General features: G+C 33.4%; 4 protein-coding genes across 8 annotated transcripts; 2 read left to right on the top strand and 2 right to left on the bottom strand.

Annotated features, from left to right (window-relative positions):
• The first annotated feature begins 4,436 nt into the window (after positions 1-4,436).
• LOC106125354 (calcyphosin-like protein) lies at positions 4,437-23,711 on the top strand. Of its 5 annotated transcripts, XM_013322515.1 has the most exons (9): positions 4,437-4,503; positions 14,114-14,185; positions 15,991-16,144; positions 16,445-16,541; positions 16,707-16,787; positions 17,111-17,235; positions 17,317-17,401; positions 17,722-17,809; positions 23,587-23,711. In XM_013322515.1, exons 1-9 carry the CDS (start codon positions 4,437-4,439, stop codon positions 23,598-23,600), a joined length of 783 nt encoding a protein of 260 aa, XP_013177969.1. In that variant the 3' UTR covers positions 23,601-23,711.
• Positions 5,527-9,000, bottom strand: LOC106125352 (uncharacterized). The gene is made up of 2 exons (XM_013322512.1): positions 8,872-9,000; positions 5,527-8,502 (listed from the first exon to the last, which is right to left on the bottom strand). Exon 2 carries the CDS (start codon positions 8,395-8,397, stop codon positions 5,890-5,892), a length of 2,508 nt encoding a protein of 835 aa, XP_013177966.1. The 5' UTR covers positions 8,398-8,502; positions 8,872-9,000; the 3' UTR covers positions 5,527-5,889.
• Positions 10,166-11,032, bottom strand: LOC106125353 (ribosome biogenesis protein TSR3 homolog). Its single transcript, NM_001311952.1, is given in 2 exon segments — positions 10,166-10,226; positions 10,229-11,032. Coding segments are annotated over 2 exon segments (789 nt in total). The 5' UTR covers positions 11,010-11,032; the 3' UTR covers positions 10,166-10,218.
• LOC106125356 (calcyphosin-like) lies at positions 19,042-23,711 on the top strand. Its single transcript, XM_013322520.1, has 7 exons — positions 19,042-19,255; positions 21,541-21,694; positions 22,292-22,388; positions 22,821-22,901; positions 23,067-23,191; positions 23,273-23,357; positions 23,499-23,711. Exons 1-7 carry the CDS (start codon positions 19,213-19,215, stop codon positions 23,598-23,600), a joined length of 687 nt encoding a protein of 228 aa, XP_013177974.1. The 5' UTR covers positions 19,042-19,212; the 3' UTR covers positions 23,601-23,711.
• Positions 23,712-23,894: the final 183 nt, after the last annotated feature.

Raw genomic sequence — 23,894 nt, 5'->3', positions numbered from 1 at the left:
CGGTTAAAAATCATTACGCTGTTCGCATTTTGTTGTAAGGAAGATTTTATATCCACTCTTTTAAATTTATTTATAAATAAATCTTACTAATATTATAAATGCGAATGTTTAGATGGATGTTTGTTTGAAGGTAGGTGCAGGTGTGTGTTAATATAGAACATAGTCTGGAACAAAATAGACTACTAATTAAGTTTTATTTTTTTAATTTCGCGCAGACGGAGCCGACTAGTAAATTGTGTTTCCATATATTAATCACTACCAAGAAACCAAAATAATATATTGTAAGAAAATATCTCTCGACCATACTGGATTTTTTAATTTTTATAGGTTAATAAAATATTTTTAATCTGTAAGCTTACGTAATTGTTTTAATAAATATTTAGATCGCATTACTGTCCAATTTCCCTACAGACCGTAACCCTAATCTGACGAAATTAAACTAAATGCCCCATCGTATTGTCCGTGCGTCCCGAATAGCAAATTAATCGGGAGACCTAGGTTTCAAAGGGAAATTAGTGCGGTCACCGAGTGGAATAAGTCCTCCGTAACAAACAGACATACACATAGGTTTATGCTTAAAATGGATTTAAATCGTAATTTCGAAATAATTAAATTGAAATACGAGATTAATTATCATCAACAAATATGGTTGCTGATTGTTGAAAATATTTTTTGTGCTTGAATATCATTTCGCAAATTAGTTGTCTTAACCAAATCGTCATCCCTCTCGTGCTTATTTATTCCATTCAAAATAACTGAGATAATATTTTTATCTCTATAATTATATCATGAAATACATGAATTAATGTTAAATATATGATTAAGTTAAAAAAAATTGATTAATTACCTAACCATCTCATTTAGTTGTCAGATATATCAAAGTTCCTCCCAATCTTCATTGAAGCGGCAAGTTGTGAACGCCTGAGGGATGTAAGTCTGACAATGCTCACTCCAGCGTCAGCACTTGTACTTGCAAAGTTCTAGAACATCCTCACTACAAAGGACATATTGTTGCGAAGCACTATACATAACAGATGTAACATTGTTGTTCAATTTTTTATAAGGTTTTTTTTAAATATTATAAGGTGGCAAACGAACAAGCGGCCATCATAAGCCCATAGACAACCCGCAAGTGGATATGCATTGCCTACCTTTAATCGTCAGAGTGGACGCATAGTTATGTTTTGTGCTCACATAAAAAAAATACATTTATTTTTAATTATATATGAAACCGAACTTAAGTTTCAAAGCATCGACATGTGTATGTGAACTTAATATAAACTTAGTTTAATATTGGCGTGCCGCGGGTTAAATTGATTACCCTGAACAAACTTATCTAATTGAACTAAATGTTACAAAGCCTTATGTGTGTACGATATTAATTTATGCGTTAGGCCCTTCGTACACTAGACAACGTAAATGTTCAAGACCCTACGATTTTAGTCGCCAAGCGATTTATGCAATACAAAGTTATAGAGATTCATGCATATACATACACAGGTTGTCGACATTTCTATCTGTCGTCGCCACCGCCAGACGCAAGCAGCCTGTTTGCCACGAAAAAGCCTATGTTAAATAACAAATAATTTATAGTTTCTTAAGTAAAAATTGTAATAATGGAACTCTTGTAAAAAATTACGTGAGAGAAAAACTAACTAAAGAGGACATATTCAAAGCGGGTGACGGATTAGAGTTATGGCCATCGATGAGTATAATCTGCAGCTTCAAATGTACCGAACACCAAAGTATGATTCTTTGCTTTAATTTGCTTGATAAAAATTGACATAAAAATTTGCTAAACCCTTAAGGAATTTCAGATTTAATTTAGAAAGTTTTGTTGGAGTACAATGTAACATGAGTAAAGTTTGGGTTTCATTAAAGACGTAATAAAAGTAAAACAGAGAGAACTTGTGTCGGCGCGAGTTGGAATTGTAATGTATGTTTTCAACATTTGAAGGTCTCGTTATAAAAAACTTGGTGAGACACAGACGAATACTTTTATAATGTAAAATATAAAACTAGCTGTCGCCTAAAAAAACTTAATTAGTAGCTTATATGTTCTTCCTGACTGTGTTCTACATCTATTCCAAATTTCAACCGCAGCCGCTTTGGTGATACTTCCAAAGATCCATCCATCTTAACATTCGCATTTATAATATTAGAAAGAAGTACTAACGTGTCGAAAGCTTAATAGTTAATCATTGCCCAGTTGATAGCGGTAATACTAAGTTAAGATAGGTAGGGATGTGAATTCGGTTGAAGTGACATATAGATAGGAAAAATATCCTTTTACTGTATATCCTCTCCTGCGTCTTTCAATAGGCGTTTATAAGCAGCAGTCACTTTGGTATTTCAGCTATTTTAAATGGCTGTAGTTTACTAAACTTCAGCGTAATTATCTGCAACTGTACCGAATGTTAATATGTCAATATACTTAATTAATAACCCTTACAGTGATTGGTGAATGTGTAGAGGATGCTCAAATAGCCGTGAAAAGGACGCAATGGATATCCAAGTAGCGATTCGTGACAAGCTTAATTGATCGTCCCATTAGCAATCGGGACCACGTTCTGATAAAGGGACGGGCTGTAATAATTTCGACATTAAACGTAGTGATTTTCCGATTATATCATCATCAGCTAACTATACGTCCCCACTGAGGGGCTCGGAGCCTACCCTAAGTTAAGGGTGATTAGGCCATAGTCAACCAGGCTGGCCAAGTGCGGGTTGGTTGACTTCACACATATCTTTGAATTTCTTCTCAGATATATGCAACCTGCATTACGATGTTTTCCTTCACCGTAAGAACATCGGATAAATGTACATATGTAAATCAGAAATCGAAAAACATATTGGTATGTACATGGCGGGATTCGAAACCAGGACCTGCAGATTGCAAGTCAAGTGCTTGACCCCTGAGCCACCGACACTCCGATTATATGTCCATCGATCCGTCCATCATTCTAAACTTTCGCATTTTCAATATTAATAAGATAATAAAGATGATAAGTTATTTTTATGTTGTGTAACGATCGGTTTCATTTAAAAGATATTGTTATCCTACTCTTTGTCCTTGTAAAAACAGAGATAACAATATCAAACTCCCGAACACAATATCGTAGAATTTTATCAAAGAGGATTTTTCTTTAGAGTGTCCTTAAGCATTGAAGTGTAGCTCGCAAGCCGTCATTGAAAACCTACTCGATACGCCTTCATCTTTATTCCTGTTAAAGGACATTGTTATGATACGAAACTTTGTTGTTTGTAACAATTATCGAATATCTATATATATATATATATATATATATATATATATATATATATATATATATATATATATATATATATATATATATATATATATATAAAAGGTCGTGTTAGTTACACTTTAACTCAAGAACGGCTTTATCGACATGGTTGAAAATTGGTTGAGCTTAGAGCCAGGAGACGGACATAGGATATTTTTCTGTAAATTGACCTTTGGATGAACCCAAGTCTATTAATAAGCACTAAACTCAAAACAAACTTTATTAATAATATATTTTTCATTTATGGGTATAATTATTAAAGGAACGAAAATTTTGAGTAACGTATTACTGTATAGAAGATTCGTAGGTATATTTTGGAACCGAGTCACGTGTGGCTTTGATGAACTGCTCTCGATAGTAATGTGACAAGAATTTCAAACTTCCTATTTTTCTTGTGATTGACATAAAATGTAGATATTCTATATTCTTATAGACATCGTAAGAGAAGTTTCCATACAAAATAATTGTCATAGTTTTTTCAGAGACCGAGGTAGATTGCAATATGTTTTTATATGTGTGTATCAACAGCGGAAACCTAATTTATAATATAGAGTGATATAACATTGTTGTTATTTTCCTCTTCATTCGAATAGTCTTCAACAATCTTGCCCGAAAGAAATTTTTGAAGAGTCACTACAAACAAGAGCAGGCTCGAAGTCCATCTCATTACGTGCTCGTAATGAGATGGACTTCGAGTTTGTTAATATTATCCAAGTACTTCTGTACTTACGAGTAGATAATATTTCTTAAAGATATTACTTTATACGCAACAATTATTATTTCTTTAGGGTATTTCAAAGACGACAAAAAGGCAACCCGTTGTAATGATACGAGTTTATTATGAAAATGAATCTAACAATAATTAATTGTTAAATTAATTCTCATATATTTACATTTACTTTATATATTAATTCGAAGTAAGCAATTTAAATAACTTTCAACTTATTTACTGAACACAAATGATTTAGCAGAACGCGGTAGGTAACGCTGGCAACATAGTATTACGAAATCTATTGTAGTTTGTGCGATTATCCAATTGCCAAGGCTTCGGATGTAACTAATGATGACCCGTGGGCCGTTACGGTCACCTATATATAAAGCTATTTGTGTTAATTGGCGCCAGTAACAATGGCCTATCTAAGTGTTGTGGTGACATTCGCGGTAATGGCGGCCAGCGCAGCCGCCCCCAGTGATCGTAAGTCCTATCTTATGCCCACTGCCGAATGATTACGTTATCCTTATTTACTTTGTAATATCGTTAAATGATAAGCAGCTAAAGGTACTTACTGTATACTTAAATATTGGTTAACTGAACTCTCCTCTTTAACGCCCATAAGCTGTGTAAATATTACTTTCAGTAATCTTTCAGTTATGTGAAGCAAGTCTTTATTATATCGGATAGTGAGTCATCACCTGTGTCAGTCTACTGTTAGACATATGTATGTAAGCCTTCCACAATACCTTGACATGGATGAAGATAGTCCCAGATTGCAGATTACATGGCGAATTAACCATGCCTTGTAGAATAACTCGGCATAACGAAACTTACCTATAGTCTCGGAAAAAGAAAATACTTGGTCCAAGAACTTTGCCCTCCAAACTCCATACAACTCCATTGAATGTATATTGTTAGTACATCTTCAGGTAAATGCATGTATGCATTATGTTATTACATTTATGTTCTCAAGAATGAATTCATTAAAGATTATGATTCTCGTAAGGATGACTTAAGAAAATCAGGGAAATCAATGAGCTAAGGAGAGACTGGTTTTTCTTCAGATTTTACATACGTTCTCTTTGCCTTTGTGTCGAATGTCACCTATATATCTCAGATTGATTAATTAAACCTGTTTTAAAATTATAAATAAAAAAGACGTCCACCGTATGCAATCCACGTTTAAACAAAAACTTTATTTGCATTAAATTAGTTTATAGAAAACAGAGTGTAAAAAAAACATTATTAAAACACAAAACCTGCCCCAAATAAATTTGTAACAGGGATAATGAAATATTATAAATACTAAATAAATACAAGTAAATCTTCTTAACACGTCTTCAAATATCACTTAAAATTTTAACTAAATCACTTCCAAATAAAACAATATGACTCAATTACGTATTGAAATTTAAAAGAAAATAAACAAACAACTCATTTAAATTAAACTCATCTTAAGTTTATATAATTAAGTTTAATTTTTATATTATAACAAAGTCAATTCCAAATTAAAATTGTTTGTGGATTGCAATACAGTGTAAGACAAAACATACGTATCGTAAAAGTTCTTGCAACTGATATTAACAAAAAAAATTGTACAGTAAAAATGGATATAATTTTACTTTTTAATCATAAACTCTTTTACTAATCTTAATATTTCTTTAAATAGTTACTTATTCAGTTAAATTTATCCAAACTTTTAATAAAGCCACTTGTCTAATCCATGAAATAATTAATAATTTAGAAGGTATTATGGTGATATAATTCTCAATAGGTATCGCGAGATACTTTTACGATAGGTAATAAAGAACTTAATTAATAAACTTGCAATTTAGTAACATTAGACAAATATAATAGATTAATAAATTAATAATTAATAAACGTTAAAATGAAAATTCTTAAAAGATTTATAGCTGTTTCATAAATAACGTTTTTCGTTTCTTTTACTGTAACTTTTAAATCTGAATCGAAGAGTTGTTCCATTTGGCAAAATTTGCTCGCAATGCTATTTATCTGTAGAGTAAAGCAGAAGTAAAGTCGCAGACAAAACTGATAAAGCCTATTAACTATAGGGGAGTTAAGAGGCTCCACTATTTGAAAAAACGGCGAGCACACCGTCCGAAAAAATGTCTTCGGTTTAGGTGAACAAACAGAACAGCTAGTTTCAACACGACTATTTTTTTGTAGCAAAACAGGGTGAATATCTTTATCGATGTATTTCCTAACGAAGTCTTTAGCTATTTGATTATGTCTATTTCTTTTGAATATATTTTTAAGTGTATATGCCTGTAAAACTCTGCATTGATATTTAATGTTTTTTTCATAACAACAATTATTTACAATATTTTCTTGAGAATACGCTTTCAGACAATTATCAGAATAATTAAGACATACAGTTGAACTTTTTTCGAAATTGGGGCAGGCAGGTTTGGATCTCCACCTCCGAGGTTTGGCTTTAACACTATAACTTACTGAGCAGCATGTCGGTTTGGGGTTCAAGCAACTAGATTTGGGTTTACGTTTCCCAGGATTTGGTTTTATACAATAACATACTGAACAACATGTCGGGTTAAAACTTGGGGCGGGTGGTTTGGGCGGTTTGGGTTTACTCTTCTGGGGAAATTTTTTTATGCAGTAACACACCGAACAACACATCGGTTTAGTTGCAGTGGCTACAGTTTTCACCTTATTTGCTTTACATGGGGACGGGTCACATTTTGTGGAGGACCCTTTGTTCTTGCAACTTTTCTTATCGCTTTTCGCTGGCCGTCGTTCTTTTGTTCTATTTTTATAAAACTCTATGTGAAAACTGAAATTAGAACCGATCCGAACGACTTGGCATTTAGGTGGTTTTGCTGGACAGGTTTCGTGTTTTTTAGCTGTACAACACTTCTTATCAGGTTTTTCTTTTGCCGGACACTCCAGTTTCTGTTTACCTGGACACGTTCCACTTTTTTCTCCAGGACACTTTCCCTTTTTGGATTTCTTAACTTTTGCTGGTACGCACGTATATTGATTCTCTTCAAGAGTATTACAGGATTGCGAACGACATTTCGGTTTGGTGTTATTTTTTCGGCATTTATAAACAGCTATAGGACATGCTGGGCGTGATTTATCGACATATGTACCAAATCTAAAAGTTTCGCTTTTCGTGCGAATACAATTTGGATTCCTCTCATCTTTAATCATCTTAACACACACAATTGCTGTTGTATTATCTTTTTTCTTATCTTCAACGTTCAATTTAATACAACTCGCATTTTTCTTAGCGCTTTTTCCTTTCGCGTTTTGTTTCACATCTTTCTTTGCCACTTTTTTGGTTTGAGTTTTTTTATTACATTTACATACGTCGCATTTCTTTAAAACAATTTTTTTCGGACATTGTTTCCCACATATTTTTTCTCTACTCTTTATAATTGAATTCAAAGAGCGGGTACTCATGCAAGGCTTCGGTTTTAATTTAGCTTTGACTTTAGCACAACAACCTCCTTTTGGAAAAGGATCGGTATGAGTTCCCTTTTTAAACAGAGATATTTTAGCTTGAGACGCCTTCCTGCAGGTGGTCTCCTTTTGACATCCAATATTTTTGCTGCTCTTTACTTGTACTAGTGGTTTGTCATCACAAAGTTTTTTCTTGATACAACATCTTGCAATACACGGCATTTTTAAATCATTACCTTTCGTACAATCTAGTTTCGTACAGCTTTTCACAACCTTACGACATTCTTTTGGCAAACTATTTAACAGTTCTTTTTCAAGGGGAAAACATTTCATCATGTCCTTAGTATCACAGGAGCTTTTGCCTTTAGCGCTACGACTATCGTCATCAACACTTTCTATAGCTTCAACTTGCACGCACGTAGTTCGATTGCAACATTTTTTGACCACTCGTTTTATGAATACGTTTGTCTGCTTGCGAGGCTTTTCGGGAGTGACTTCCGCGCACGGCTCACAGGCCTGAATGGATCTCTCTCGTGAGCACGGACGTGAGCATGATGTTTTTTCATTGCAACAAATTTGTTTACGGTCCTTTACGGGAAGCAGGACGGCGCCTTTGTCTACAGTATTAATAAACTGGACGATTGCTTTAATTTTTTGAGCTTCACATGGTGACAGATTCTTCACACATTTACCATCAATACTAGTAAGACTTTCACAAACTTGATTCCTAGTTTCATCGTAAACGGCTCTTGATTTTAATAACTTTTGGAGCAACTTCGTTTCTTTGGGTTGCAATACACATGGACTGCACACATTGTAAATTTTAAACTGTTGAGGATAAATGGTTTTGATTTGTGTTTTACTGTCCAGCTTGCGTGGGCAAAAGGAGATACTTTTTCTAGGACAAATAAAAGTATCCGAAGGCGGTTTCATGGTACTAGAACCTTCACTTTGATTCTTTTAGCATTACCAAAAATTACGATCCTTTTACCGCGCGTTGTAACAACTGCACAAGTTTACGTTTTAAAATTGAAATAGCTGAAAAAAAAGGAGAATTAGATAATAACAAAATGCAATTTGTAAATTTATTAAGTCATGCAATTAAGAGAATACTATAACAAGATACAAAATGTGGAATAATGTAACGGTCACCTTATGGAAGGTAACGTATGTTTGTAAACTTTAAAATTTGGTTGTTGAGAAATTTGTGAACGGGTGGGTCAATCTAAACAGCGTACAAAAATTTCTAAAATCAATACTATTGGACAAGTAATATAATCAATTATGTAGAAGTCTTAACAATAGTGTGTTTTATCACATCTGCTTATTTCTATCATCAATTATGACGTCCACAATTTTCGACATTTGCTTACATCCAAAAAAATGAAACATAAAAATCGTACTTACTGTTTCTCAACTTTATTACTTTTCACATAATACATGACTCTCTAAAATATACCTTTATCCGTGTATAAAAATATTTACAGAGAATTTAATCATTCTATATTTGTACGAATAATTTTTGACTATCATAGACCTGTCACTAAAAATATTTGATTTTTGAATGACACTAACAGATAACAAACAAACAATCCAACAAATCTTTTAATCAAAATATTAGCTAATTAAAATTACAGATGCGAACTACATAATCTGATTTATTGTAAATAGTTTTAAAAAAATGCACTTTATTCAAAGTATCAAAACAATAACTGCTATGAGGTATGTAGCACTCGGGATGGTCATACGAAGGATAGTGGCGCCCTTATAAACTTAACGACTTTTTTGCCAGGCTATATAATTGAAAAATTCTAATACCAAAAACGTTCAAAAGCAAAACCAGTAATTTTGTGGGACTATTTATAAAACTTTGAAGTTGCCATTAACTTTTTTCATATCATAAAGTGTTTATCTCCGTGGCAAAAGAATATGTGGCGACCTGATTTCGCCGAAATAGCGAAGCGACCGCCACCCACAGACCGGCAATTGCCGGTGCGTTGCGAACCTTTAATCGACAGTGGCGGGGATACACTCATTTCCCCTACTTATGGGTCCTGTCCTTGATCAAATCCACTTCCCCTTCCCATCCTCTCTTATAAGAAAGTGGTGGCAAGGGAAAGAGGATAAAATTAGACCTCCGAAACGCACACTAATCCCACAGCAGAGTAAACGCTGAATTACTTCCACTTCCCGATGTTTTCAGTGTGGTTGTGATATTGCAACGGGTGAACTGGCCCATTTATGCAACAGATCTTGCAGTTGCTAGTGCCTACCACTGTGAAATAAATTAATAAAGAAGCGTGAAGAGAAGTATAAACACCTACATTATGAAAAGCGCCATCTATCGAAAGCGTAAGAGAACAAAGTGAATATTCTAAAATATGTGAAATTCTGGTAAAAATATTATGTAGAAAGACAGATTGATGGCAATTCCATATATAAAGCTTAACCTTAAGAAGTAGAGCTTAAATTGCCTTTTGCTGTTTGGGTCAGTGAAATACCTTTACCACCAGCAGACAGTAGTTAAGTAGAATATTTGATGTTTCATGTGTAGAGTGAGGTCCCGATTGCCTGATTCTAATCTTTGACTTCCCTTTTCTAATAAGGAAAATAGGAGTAGGAGAAATTAAAGAGGAAAATAAGGTTATTGTACATTGGCACCTTTTAAGAAATGTTTTGGGTTTATGTTTTTTATTATTTATATTTATTTACATTCAAGTAAAAAAAACTTAATGGTTTGAATATTATACCTTTTCAACCTTGTTATTTTTACAAATATCATCTTCATCATGTTCAGATTCACTATCACTGCTCGAGTCACTGGGTGGCCACATAGGTTTGGAATCATCATTTTCTTTACCCGCACTCTCTAAAAATTCATTCTGAGCTTCTAAAACACTTTTGCTGTCAGTACAAGCACTATAAAGATTTAAAACATCCGAATTTAATTCTAAAAATGAATGTCCCCATGAAAATTTAGACAAATAAAATTTTGCTTCTTGTTTATGGCCAGTAATAAACATAGCTGCAGCCAAAGCCTCTACACAGCTGAGTTGATAAGGCTTGCCATAATTTATAGGATTTGCTGCTACTAAAAATGGCAGAAGTCTTGGATGTGGAGATTTCATTCGACCAAATGGTGTTTCATCAATTTTTGCCCAAGAACAATCAATCACAGCAAGACCATATTTTTCAATGATATCTTTGTCATTTGGGCTTACACACTGACTGCCAACTGGTGATAATACAAGGCCCGGAAATCTCTGCCCAAGTTTTAAGTTTTTTATTAGGTTATGCCTTAACAATTTTCTTCCAGAGCACTTTTTAGGATCACAGTGATTTAAATCCCACATGCTAATACAGAAATTAGCTTGAATACCTTCTTCGCTATCGGAATTGTTGGACGAATCTGTATCATTTGTACTTTCTAAACCGCTCTCTTCCGATGAGTGTACGCTGAGATCCTTTAGTCTTTCAGCATAATTTCGTTCGACATGATGATTTGACCGCTTCCCCCGAATACCACCTCTTTTTCCTGGTGCCATTGTTACAAATATATCATATGAAAATGGATATAATAATTTTTGTTTACACTTATAACCTTAACAAATGTGTCAGTTTGACTTTGACAAGTTCTCAATGAGAGCAAGACCTGACATTGACATATCACAAATCGAATCACAAGGCAATGTTGCCCTAAAAGAGATAGTTGGAAAAAAATATATATTCTTAAATATGGCGAAAAATGTAGTTTCAACGGTTTTATCAAAATTAAACAAAATATTTATGACTTAAACTTGATTAAATTTTATGTAAATGGATAAACTTTCGATTTGTGCTTGTAACTTGCTAGTAATAAATCATTATTTCATAGCAGTGCTTGCTACTGATCGCTTTTAAATAAGTCAAAAGAATTTAAAAACTTTACTACTTCAGAAGTGATGACATTAATTCAAATAAAATTGACAGTTACAATAGGTTAACAAAATTTGTTGATGTAATATAAGTATTTCAACAAATTAGTTGATTATTTTGTTTGTTGTAAAAGTTTTAGGGAAATTATTCAAAATTGATTTCTCACGAGGAAGAATGAGCAGTGCCTCTATGGCCGGTGAGTTTTTATTTTGCAAAAACCAATAATGGAATCATTTGAATATGTTGATAAAAGAAAAACAAATACATAGGCAGGCTATCGAGAAACTAAAGTCGTAACATATCTTCATCTGATCTTAATCTAGGATCTGAAAGAAAAGTCAGTTTGGAGCAGTTTTTTATTTGGTTTTCGATGTACCCTTGTTTTATGGTAAAAATATAGTAAACCGTTTGATAAAACCACTTTGAGAATGCTACGTAATTATAATAAACTAATTTGAGAGCAAAAAAAGTTGATAGATATTGTTTGCACAATGATGATATATACTAATCTTTACAAATATGTTTGCATAATACAATTACGCGTTAATAATATGGCTACCAAGTACCTATAATAATATTGTTTATACTTTTAAAATCAAAGGAACTGACATATAATAAATATATTATCACACATTATATTGAATTCACACAAAATAAAACTTGGTTATTATTATTTTGGTACGAGAAACTGTAAATATTTTTTACATCATTACAATGCCAGTTTTAAAGCATCATACGGCGTAAATTACATCGTTGAGTCATGTAAAATTCAATCGATAGTGGCATCCTTGAATTACATCGCTGAGTCATTGAATCAATATTGATGTCCTTGGATTCTCATCCACCATATCTTTAGATTACCATCATATTACACGGAATATTGCCTTGATGTCATGCCACCGTAATAATACTAAATCACAAAGATACTCATTCAATGTCTCATTTAATCGTATCGAAATATTCCAATTTTGTAAAAAAAAAAACAAACAGACACTTGAGGAAAATAGGAACATCTCACTCGTCAGAATCGGTTTAGTATTTTAGTTTACAGGAGCTTACATAGCTTTTTTGTCAGAGCGTTTGATCTTAAAACAATTTTCTCATGGTATGTAACCCACGCTGCGTAAAAGGAGCAAGGATATTTTAATCTATTTCGAGCTAAGTGACTCCATATGTTCGCTAGTGTTCTGTGGCGTGAATCATACAACCTTTAATTATTTACTTGTACAAATCTACAAACAACAAAGCATACGACTATCGTTTTATAGCGACGTATAGCGTTTAAAAATTAAAGATAATTATGGTGTATTTTAGAAATAGTTCATCGATTTTCTACCAGCGCAACTGTCGTTTACAGTGCCATCATTATTATAGTATTGGAAGTTATAGGAGTTACAAGTCTCGATACCGTTACGTTTGAAAAGTCGGCAATAAGTAAGTTTAAAAAATTTACTTATGTTTTTGCATTGTATGCGTAAAATTAAAATATTTTTCCGTTCCCCTTTTTTACGTAAACTGAAATAAAAACCATTTAGTTGGATTATATTCGTTGTTCAATTCCATCGTGTAGCTGCGCCGTTAAACTGAACCTCTTATCTTAATGGTTCCAACCAATTCGATCGCCTATTTCAGTTATTATATTCCTTCTTGACATTTCAGGTATCATTAAACATCAAATAACTTCCTTATTTAACCGATGAGCTAGCCTATAATTAAGCTTATTTGAAGATTTTAAAATGACAACGATGATTTCGTCAGATAAGTTGCAAATAGGTTATTCAAGTCTTTATTTAGACATAATGACTGTTTCGTTATGTCCTAAGGCCGAGCACTCACGGCCCGGTTCAACGCGCGCACGTAGAATGCAGATTTGTGATTTGTATGTTGCAGGCGGCGCATAAATAAAGTTAATGTTAAATGTAGTACTTTAATAGGCAATCGATTGACGAAACTTACGGGCGAGAACCGGAGCCGCAGACGGACAATTCTGCCGCCTAATCCCAGCACGATTATAAACCGGATCATCAGTGCATAGCCTGAGACAAATAACCATTACGTCTCGCTACAATTGCGACGCCTCCGAAAACATTCCAAGATTACTGTCAAGCCGATTGTTACGGCGTAGGTTGGGCTGATTCACTGAATACGATCGTCCTTGACTCGCCCTTTAGTTGAATGTTTCTGGAAAAGTACAAAATATCGATTTAACTAAAATATTCATGTACCTGACGACAGTTGTGGTTGAAACTATCATTATTAATGTATGTAACTAGAATATCATCGATAAAAGTTTAGCGTACAAGTATTATGTGGGTCGATAACTTGTTTTCTTATGTAAGTGTAATATAGAGGTTCTATTTAATTAACACAATCATAATATTTAAATCTGAACCAAGATTTAACGACTTCAAACAATAAAACCTATTTAAATATTGAACCCTATTATTGCTGTGTCCTTTGATTCCTTGGCTTTTAATGGCTGGTACAAAAACCTTGGCTATTAATCGATATGACCGATAACATTGAATTGAGTTACAATATAAATTATGTAACTTAATAGCATTGTACCTATTGTGAAGAATTTCGGCGACTTTGTTTTTTCTTGACGTCCAATAATCAACAAGGGCGTCAAGGTTTTGTGGGCTTCGCTAAAATAATTTTGTATGATAAGAGGGTAAATCAAGAAAAAGATTGAAAAACAATGATGTAATGAATATGTGTGTTTACTCTGCAGCCTGCTTCAACTACGACACCAAGTCGAAAGGGAATAAATTCGACGCAAAGGACATTATGGATCCAGCCGCAGGTAAGTTTTGATATCAGTATTTTATAACAGATTCGTAAGAAGTAGTTCCTATAAGTGAAAAGAAAGATATCATTTTATTATCCCTAAACTTAGAAGAAAGATAGTATAATAAAAAATATAAAATGGGTCGTATCTAATTAAATATTTGGGGGCCAGACGGTTCATGCCATGTTAATGGTCGCATGCTATTTGATTTAGACTAGCTGCACGCGAGCCATGTAAGCCAGCAGTTTGTATCTTGTGTTAAATTTGTTTATTTATAAATAGCACGAAGATCACTACAAGATATAAATGTCTAGACGATGATTAAATCAAAAAGTCTAAGAAGTTAGGAACAGAAAAAATTTCATCCCGATACAGCACCAATTTTACTGGGCTAGATAAGTTTGTGAACAATGTACTGGTTTTGTAACTAGCCACTTACAAAGTACCTTTCCTATCAGTATTGCGTCACCTTATTTTTCAAAACAATATGCAGTATGCTATGAAGTTTAAAAGGATTACGCTATTTTTTACAGTGTAAGTATTCTCAACTCTCAAAGTAGGCGCTTATTAAAATAAATAACATGGGCGCCATATATTTCCACTTCAAGAAGAAATTAAGAAAGTGATGAAACAGTCACATGCTATTACGAGTCATCCGTGCAAGCCCTATATTATCTTCTTGAATATTCGAAAAATAAAATTGCATCGAATTCAAAACAAAACCTCGCTACATTAGTATCATTTTGTTAGTCGTATAATATTCTTCGTGCGGGCAAGACGTATTGCAACTTTTAAATAAACGTTGGAATTCAATGACCAGATTATAAAGTGAAATTGTTTCGTTTCAAAATTAATCGTTAAAAATGGTTGAAATGTATCTAGGTAAACCACACACTTCATCAAACAGTAAGTACATTGGATTTTTAGGTTATATTATGTACAATGTAGGAAATTTCTGTAATTGTTGAGCTTGATGTTTTTAAGAAAAATACATAACAAAAAGATTATGCTACTTTCTAAATAAATGGTATTATTCTTCGTTGCTTTTCAAATTATTTGAAATATATTTTTCGTGTTACGTACGGTATATACGTTTATTAGATGCGGACTGTTATTTATATTAGCTTTTTAAATGTAATTAATAGGTTATAATACCTACCTCTTTCAATCATTTGCTCCTAGTTTTTGCAATAAAGGGCAAAATGCACTATTTTTATTATGACACCGCTGTCAAGAGTTGTAATAATGAAAAATAAGCGTTTTTTTTTTATTTTTTACAAACCGGGTCACCTTCACCGTAAATGTAACAACATATAAGGCATTTAACTTATGTAATTTATAGTGATTATTTCGTATTTGCCGGTTGTTATTGCGTTAATATTTTGTGACGCATTATGATGTTTGTGTACAAAATGGATGCCGGCCGGCCCCAACCGCAACAGAGATTAGCAGATTAGGGATGGCAGGAATGCAAACATACCGGTGCTCTGTGTCAGAAAAATCGACTTTTTAATAGCTAGAATTTTACAATCCCGATGAGCAGATTTTATTTTATTTTTATAAAATCGAAAGATCAGAGCAAAATTTTTGTTTTTACATTGCGCTTACAGCCCTAGAGTCTTGTGCAATAATAAGATGCAAGAACAAGGAAATATAGATGGCGCTTTCACCATTTTTTCCACTTTGCCTTTTTGAATTTGATAATTTGGGTTTTTCGCACAAATAAATCCTTGGTAAAATAAAAAGCTTAATGTATTGTCTTGAATTTTAAAGGTATATCACATTTGTTTATTTTTATGGTGGTTGTTTGAAAATTGCAGTAGCATGGCATCGCCCTCAGTCTGCTACGTCCAGGGTGGAGGAGGAACTGATTCAGAAGAGTACCCGGGCTGCCACTTCGGCAACAGATCCCTTGGAGAAGCTGCGGCTCCTGTGCTTGTCTCGGGGAGCCACTGGGATACTGGTCCTGGCAAGGTTAGGATCTCAATATTTACAGAACATTGCACATGTTTTTTTATTTCTGAAATACAATATAAATTAGCCGTAACAGTAAGATTTATTTAATATGTAAGGCCTCTAAAGTACCACGAACTACTAAAAGATATGCGAGAAGTGTGTTTTAGATTGTTAAATTTTAAAAAAGCATAATATATTGAAGACAGTTATTGGAGAAAGTAGCTCAGTAAAGTCTTGCGGGTTGTATGAGGTGATTCCTATTGAGATTTATTTTTCTAGCAGTGGACATCTTTGTTAATGATGATCCTTAAAATCCAGGTTCTTCAGAAGAATGGATGACGATGGAAGTAACCAACTAAATAAAGAGGAATTTATCAATGGCTTGAAGGAAACAGGACTAGAGATGACAACGGAGGTATGTATACATCTCATAATATTAATGTGCTAATTAGTAAGCCTTTTAAGAAATTTGGATTTTAAAACGCAATTCTTAACAAAATCCTTTTTTTTTGTTAATTATACATAAAAATAAGGTTGGAGTTCAAAAGACACTGGTTTTATAATTTTTCTTTAATTCTAGGAATATGAAGAACTATTTCATAAATTTGACACCGACAACAGTGGATCTATTAGTCTTGATGAATTTATCAAACAACTGCGTGTAAGTATGTAGATTATTCATGTTATACTAGCTGTCGCCTGCAACTCTGTATGCGCAGAATTACCAAAAATTTAATTAGTAGCCCATGTGTTTTTCCAGACTATATACTTCATTCCCAAATTTCATCTAGATTTGTTCAGTCATTCTGGTGATACCTTCTAACAAACATCCAATCATCCATCCATTTCAATATTTACAATGCCTCTTCATGAGATGTATACATTATAGTATAGAGTCACCCCTACAGGAGTCTTGTAAGCCACTCCCATCCCACAGACACCTAAGCACTTAGATTGTGACATTACATATTTATTATATTCCAGCCTCCTATGTCCGAGTCGCGGCGCGCCATAGTGGAGCGAGCATTTAAGAAATTAGACAAAACAGGCGACGGTGTTCTGTCTGTGAACGATATAAGAGGAGTTTATTCTATGGAAGCTCATCCTAGGTAAATAAAATTAAACTGCAGAGGTATAATTAAGTAATTTCTAAGGAATAAGTAATATTATTTAATGGTTTTTGTTTGCAGATACATGAGTGGCGAGGAGACAGCCGATGTGGTGATGACAAGGTTCCTCGCCAACTTTGAGCCGGATGGTGCCAGTGACGGAACGGTAATTAATTAACACTTTGAAATTATTATACTATCAATGTAGCCATACTGTAACCTTGACATATTGCCAATGTTGCTAAAATTGAAATTTGTAAATGGCAATATTGATTGACAGTACTATTACGACAAACTTTTAACAGATTTTGTGTTTTCACATAGTAAATGCATTGTTTTACAATTTTGCGTATATTTGTGGTTTTTAATAAAAACAATTTGTCAAACATCCAACATCTTTGATTAAAAATGATTGTTTTAGGTTTGTCGTTTTTTGAATTATGGACAGACATCATGGACGGATTTTAATTATATGTTTTGTAACAGGTAACACTGGAGGAGTTCATGAACTACTACAGTGGCATCAGCGTCTCCATTGACAATGATTGTTACTTCGACTTGATGATGCGTCAATCTTACAAGTTGTAATTTCCTTACCCCACAAAGACAACATGCATAAATAAAAACGTTTATTACGCACGCACGCAGCAACTCAGTTCGACAATTGCTTAATGCTTAATGTTATGCATAAAATTATATTGGTGTTTCATTGTTCATGATAAAGTATGACGAGTGTATTTATAATAAATGTTTAACAAAAACGTATTTTTATTTTAACCATAATTTCTTAGTTCTTGGATTTATTAATCCTAAATGGCTGCCAATACGAAGCGAATATATCGAAGCGCCAATTTATTGTCACATTTGACATTTCATCGTAATTCCACTTTATAATTGGTTTACTTTTTCAAATTTCGATTACATTTACACGTGACGCATACCAAATTTCCAAAATCGTCTCACGATTAAATTGTGTATGTAACACTATTTCGGAATAATTTGACAAGGGAATCCTGTGAAGTATGAAGTATTCATTTTGTATGAGATTAATGTTGTACTTAATAGACGGTTTTCATATTGTCGACTGTACGTACGCGCAAAACGACCGACTATCGAGATTCGTTCTTTTAATAAAAGTAATCGAACAAATAAGTACTGTAATTTAGGTATTTTATTACTTTCTTAATTATTACAGTTAATAAATCGAAATGATTATTGCCCATTTCACTCTACCCATCTCTAGTGAACTGTCAAAATAATCATCCTTAAATAGACATAATATTGGTAACTTATCTATGACCTAAGTAGGTTTTACTTATTTTTTTACAGACCTAACCAAAGAGCATATCAAAGAACCAACCGCGATAGCAGCGCCTCTTACAGATTAAGATAAGCGTTAAGCTTGTCGTACTATCATATTGGAAATAATGATAATCATAGTTCTAACATCATTAATAAAATGATTTAAGGGAAATGTGAACCTTGGAAATAAAACCTTTCTTTTATATCATTAATCATAGGATCGTATTCATTCATCCTACAAAGTATAAGATCTGATCAAAATCCCTAGATCCTTTTCCCCATCCCATTGATATTCAACTGGATAGGTTATAAGGGGTGGTATTTTGTGCCTATTTAATGTTCGCCCTTTTGACGCTAGCGGTAGTGGTTGCTAACCATTGGTAGCGGTGTTGGAAACTCGAACTAATAACGGACTTAAAATTAGCCGTCAGTTACTTCAAGTGGCGCTTTTATTTCGGAACGAAGCAAAAGCTGTTATTTCCAAGGCGCAACCTGTCTAGCGAATACCTAGGTCAGTGTTCTTACCCCACGCGAAAAGTGGATGGAGGCAGATTTCCGTTGTTAGTCGCAGTTAGTCGTACGAAATACTTTGCTTGGTTTAGATGTATTGCGACCTTTTAATAAATAAATCTATAACGACGCAATAAAGTGAAATAATTTAATTCAATATTAAACATGGATGAAATGTATCTTGGTAAACCAAACACATTATCAAACAGTATGTACTAAGATTATATATGAAATTTCTACTATTGTACAATAGTAATACAAACTTGGTGTTTTGAAGTTATAATTAAAAAATGTTATAATGAATTTCGTTACATTTTTATTTGGTTAATTTACTGGTATATAAATAGAAATTGTTTACTAAGAGTTTCTGTTTATCAAGAGCTGTAATAATAAAAAATAAAAGTTTCGTCGTTTTTAACAAACCTGATCATTTCCACGCGTAAATGCAACAACATATGTCGCATTTTAAGTGTAATATTTTCCATATTTACTCGGTTGTTTTTGTGACGCATTATTGTGTTTTGAAAATGGATGCCGGGTGCCGGCCGGTCGCAATTGGCAATAGTAATTAGGGATGCAGCTAACTTATACCTAGGCTAGGCATTCTATAGCTGCTATAACTAAACTCAGTATATCAAAAACATCATTGTTCGAAGTTTAAACAGTCCAATAATTAACAAAGAAAATATTTCAAATAAATCTATAAAGTCCCAAAAATGTTTAGTTATACAAATAACCCTAAAGCAACAGTTGACTAATAACACAGATAGTATTCTAGACTTTGTAATAGTCATAAATAATTTTTGAACTCGCACTGAGCAAGTGTATTGCTTAATATTTTTTTTTACAAAATCGAAAGACAAAACTTCAATATTTTTGTGACAGCCCTAGAGTTTTGTGTATAAAATAAAACTTGTAAGAAGATATTATTCTCTTGCTCATCATCTAGATAGGTGGCGCTATCTTATATTCTTTCGTGCTGTTGTGAATTTTCTGCCTATGGAATTTTAGGTGCAATTAAAAAATCACTGTATTTTTTATGAACACAGTCGCCGTCTTACCCAAAATAATTTAAAAAGTGTTATAACTCGTTTTTAATATTTTATTAAGAGAAAATCACAGTTGTTTTTATAGTAAAAGCTCTATATACATACGAAGATGTTTTGACAACATTTTTTTTGTAAACCGTACATTGATATGTAAATTATGTATTATATTAGTGAATATGTCTAATTCATTTTTAACATTCGTCTAGCTATTTTTTTTGTGTCGATCTCAACTAAGATTTGGAGCAGACAACTTTATAGATCCGTTCGACAGAGTGCGACGCAATTCGCATTTGTCCTCTGAAGGTCGTATATCTGACGTGTCTTTGGTAGGGGTTAAATTATTTTTTACGTAACTTAAAGTTTCAATTCTATTGTTAGTGTACTGTTACTATATTATTACTTGTAATATATTTTTATAAGTAGACTAGTTGTTGCTCGCAACTCCGTCTGGATGGAATAAAAAATAATAATAGCCTAATTGTTCTTCCAGACTACATCTATACCGAACTTCAAACAAACATACATCCATCCATCTAAACATTCGCATTTATAATATTAGTAACTAGTATGTCTAATTTGACTTATTTTTTTAGTGAATGTAACGTATATGGTTTAACATGTTAGGGATTATTTTTTGCACCGAGCGTAAATTCGTAGTATCAGGTGTAGTTTCTGGATGGGTATGTAACTACACAGGTGCAGACATATCGACCACCTCATACGTTACGTCATCCCTATTCCGGTAAAACCCGAGTAGTACCTACAGGACTAAATAAGTATAGCGTAGTGCAGCTTAATATCATCCACTGCGTAGAACAATGCGTAAGCTTCGCCTTTGTTAAAACTTTTAGCTTCATATTCCATTAATAATTGCCATATAATTTTTCTGCTCAATCAAAATTTGAAGATTAAGAAGGGCGTTAAAATCTTAATAATATTATAAATGCGAATGTTTAGATGAATGGCTGGATGTTTGTTTGTAGGTATCGGCTTGACGGATCCGACTGAATTTAAGCAAAGTCGTAGAACATAGTCTAGAAGAACACATCGGCTACTTTTTAGGTTGTTTAATTCCGGGCGGATGGAGTCACGGGTTAAAATCCATTATCACTTTAAGGACTTGGTTATAACAGTTATCCAATCAAATCCAAATAGCTTAAATCGCGAAATAGATATAATAATGGGGATAAATAGACTCCTACTACATATGTTTTAATCAAACACAGCTTTGTAGTTTTTTGCAAAAATAAATGTTTGACAAGTTTTTACCTTTTTATGGAAGACTGTTATTAAGGTTCCGTACCTAATAGGAAAATACGGAACCCTTATAGGATCACTTTGTTGTCCATCCGTCTGTCTGTCAAGACCCTTTTTTTCTTTAGAATTTATAATCGGAAAAAACACGTGTTTATTCTTTTACGGAGTAAAAAGTTTAAAATTGCAGTAGCATGGCATCGCCCTCAGTCAGCTACGTCAAGGGTGGAGGAAGAACTGATTCAGAAGAGTACCCGGGCGGCCGCGCATGCAACAGATCCCGTGGAGAAGCTGCGGCTCCTGTGCTTATCTAGAGGAGCCACTGGGATACTGGTTCTGGCAAGGTGAGGAATTCAATAACTACAGTATACTCGACATATAATTTTGTAATTTCTGTACAATATAGTGGCCCATAACAGTTAAATATAACTATGTAAGGGTCTCTGAAGTACTATGAACTAATAAGACAGGTGTGCGAGAAGTATTCCTTGTGTTTGTTTGCTTTATCTGGAAGCTTTTTTCGTACAAGCCAAGCCTTACAATGTATATTAACAGATGTAATAAGTGATTAATTTGGTACATCAAAGTAGGTTATTACTTTCGGCACAAGAAAGTATTGTGCTGAAAGTAAAAACCAAACTTGTGCTTGAGAGGGTGCATGGAAAGGGAAGATATTTTCTTTCTATGCATCCTGTCCTCCGTCAATTAAAGGTAGGCAACGCATATGCAATTGCGTATGTCTATGGGCAACGGTCACTTCGCTATTTCAGCGATTTCAGGTTCGCTCGTTTGTCACTTTATGATATAAAAAAAAACACTAACGCTCGTTCTGCAAATCTGTTTCAAAGTCAATGTGTCATGTTAATGAAAGCTTTTAAAGTATTAATTTTAAAGTAAAAATTAAAGAATATGTTAGTTAAGGGAATATAAAATTGATTCAGGATCTTCAGAAGCTTGGATAATAATGGAAGCAAACAATTAAAAAAAGAAACATTTATTAACGTCTTGAAGAAAACAGGACTTGAGTTGACTACGGCGGTATGTTACAATCATTCCCTTTTTTTCATCTCTCTATTAATACGCGAAGTGAAAACTTTATTCCCATTTGTAAGACATTTTAGAGCTTGGAGGATCTTAAAAATTGTCTTGACACAGTTTAAATTAATGTGGAGAAGAAATGCATAAAGCCATTTTGAACCCTTGTTGTGGCAAGATTTTTTTTTAAGAAATGCAAAAAATACGCAAAAGCTAAAATAACTTTTACAAAACTAAGTTAAAAATTATTTAATAGTGATCGTATATTTTTATAGAGTTGTATGTATGGTATACTATACAAAATAAACATAAGATTTAATAATAAAAACAAATCTTTGATTTTAAATTATGCTGGAATTTAGACCAATGGGCGCCAGATTTAAGTTTAAAGTTTATCAGACATGTGGGTACTAATTATTTTTTTTAAAATTTTAGGAATCCGAGGAACTGGTCAATAAATTTGACACCGACAACAGTGGATCTGTTGATCTTGATGAATTTATTAAAGAACTGCGTGTAAGTATTTACGTTCGTATTAAATTTACTTAGTGCGTTGAATTAAAATTGTTGTTGTTAATAACATCTTGGTCTCCCTCAATGGTTATGCTTTTAGATTTAAGTTAACCTTAAGGCATTTTCTTAGTAACTTAAGTACCCTGAAATTACGTCACGTTGTTCCAGCCTCCTATGTCCGAGTCGCGACGTGCCGTGGTGGAGCGAGCATTTAAGAAATTAGACAAAAAGGGCGACGGTGTTCTGTCTGTGAATGATATTAGAGGAGTTTATTCTATGGAAGCTCATCCTAGGTAAATAACATTAAACACGAGAGGTATAATTAAGTAATCACTAAGGAATAAGTAATATAATGAAATGGTTTTTGTTTGCAGATACATGAGTGGCGAGGAGACAGCCGATGTGGTGATGACAAGGTTCCTCGCCAACTTTGAGCCGGACGGCGACAGCGCTGGGACGGTACACTTTGAAATTATAATACTATTAATAATTTATAATACGTACATTTGAGATTCGTAGGAATGAATGTTTTAGGGTTGCCATTATATAACTTATGAACAGATATCGCGGACGGATTATAATAATATTTTTTTGTAACAGGTAACACTGGAGGAGTTCATGAACTACTACAGTGGCATCAGCGTCTCCATTGACAATGATTGTTACTTCGACTTGATGATGCGTCAATCTTACAAGTTGTAATTTCAATATAAACGATTGCAAACGCACGCACGCAGCAACTTAATTCAATAATAGCTTTATGCTTAATGTTATGTATAAAATATATAAATGCATAATAAATAAATAAAATTATATTGGTGTTTCACTATTCATGGTAAAAATGACAAATGTATTTATACATACTAGCTGTCACCCGCGATTCCTTCCGCGCGGAATCAAAATTAAAATAAGCTACAGATCTATGACAAATTTCAGCAAGATCAATGCAGCCGTTCTGGAGATACCTTCGAACAAACATCCATCCATCTAGTCATT

This window comes from Papilio xuthus, unplaced genomic scaffold (assembly GCF_000836235.2).
Source record: "Papilio xuthus unplaced genomic scaffold, Pxut_1.1 DF825928.1, whole genome shotgun sequence".
Lineage (NCBI taxonomy): Eukaryota > Metazoa > Arthropoda > Insecta > Lepidoptera > Papilionidae > Papilio > Papilio xuthus.
The sequence above is the reverse complement of the archived record's forward strand: the minus strand, read 5'-3'. Positions and strand labels throughout refer to the sequence as shown.

Bases quoted from the DNA above. Each gene is read 5' to 3' on its own strand.
- LOC106125354 (XM_013322515.1), top strand. From the start codon at position 4,437: ATGGCCTATCTAAGTGTTGTGGTGACATTCGCGGTAATGGCGGCCAGC. The intron at 17,236-17,316 runs GTAAATAAAATT...TTTTGTTTGCAG, and splicing joins TCTATGGAAGCTCATCCTAG to ATACATGAGTGGCGAGGAGA. The intron at 17,402-17,721 runs GTAATTAATTAA...GTTTTGTAACAG, and splicing joins ATGGTGCCAGTGACGGAACG to GTAACACTGGAGGAGTTCAT.
- LOC106125352 (XM_013322512.1), bottom strand. From the start codon at position 8,397: ATGAAACCGCCTTCGGATACTTTTATTTGTCCTAGAAAAAGTATCTCC.
- LOC106125356 (XM_013322520.1), top strand. From the start codon at position 19,213: ATGGATGAAATGTATCTTGGTAAACCAAACACATTATCAAACA. The intron at 22,389-22,820 runs GTATGTTACAAT...TTAAAATTTTAG, and splicing joins GACTTGAGTTGACTACGGCG to GAATCCGAGGAACTGGTCAA. The intron at 22,902-23,066 runs GTAAGTATTTAC...ACGTTGTTCCAG, and splicing joins AATTTATTAAAGAACTGCGT to CCTCCTATGTCCGAGTCGCG.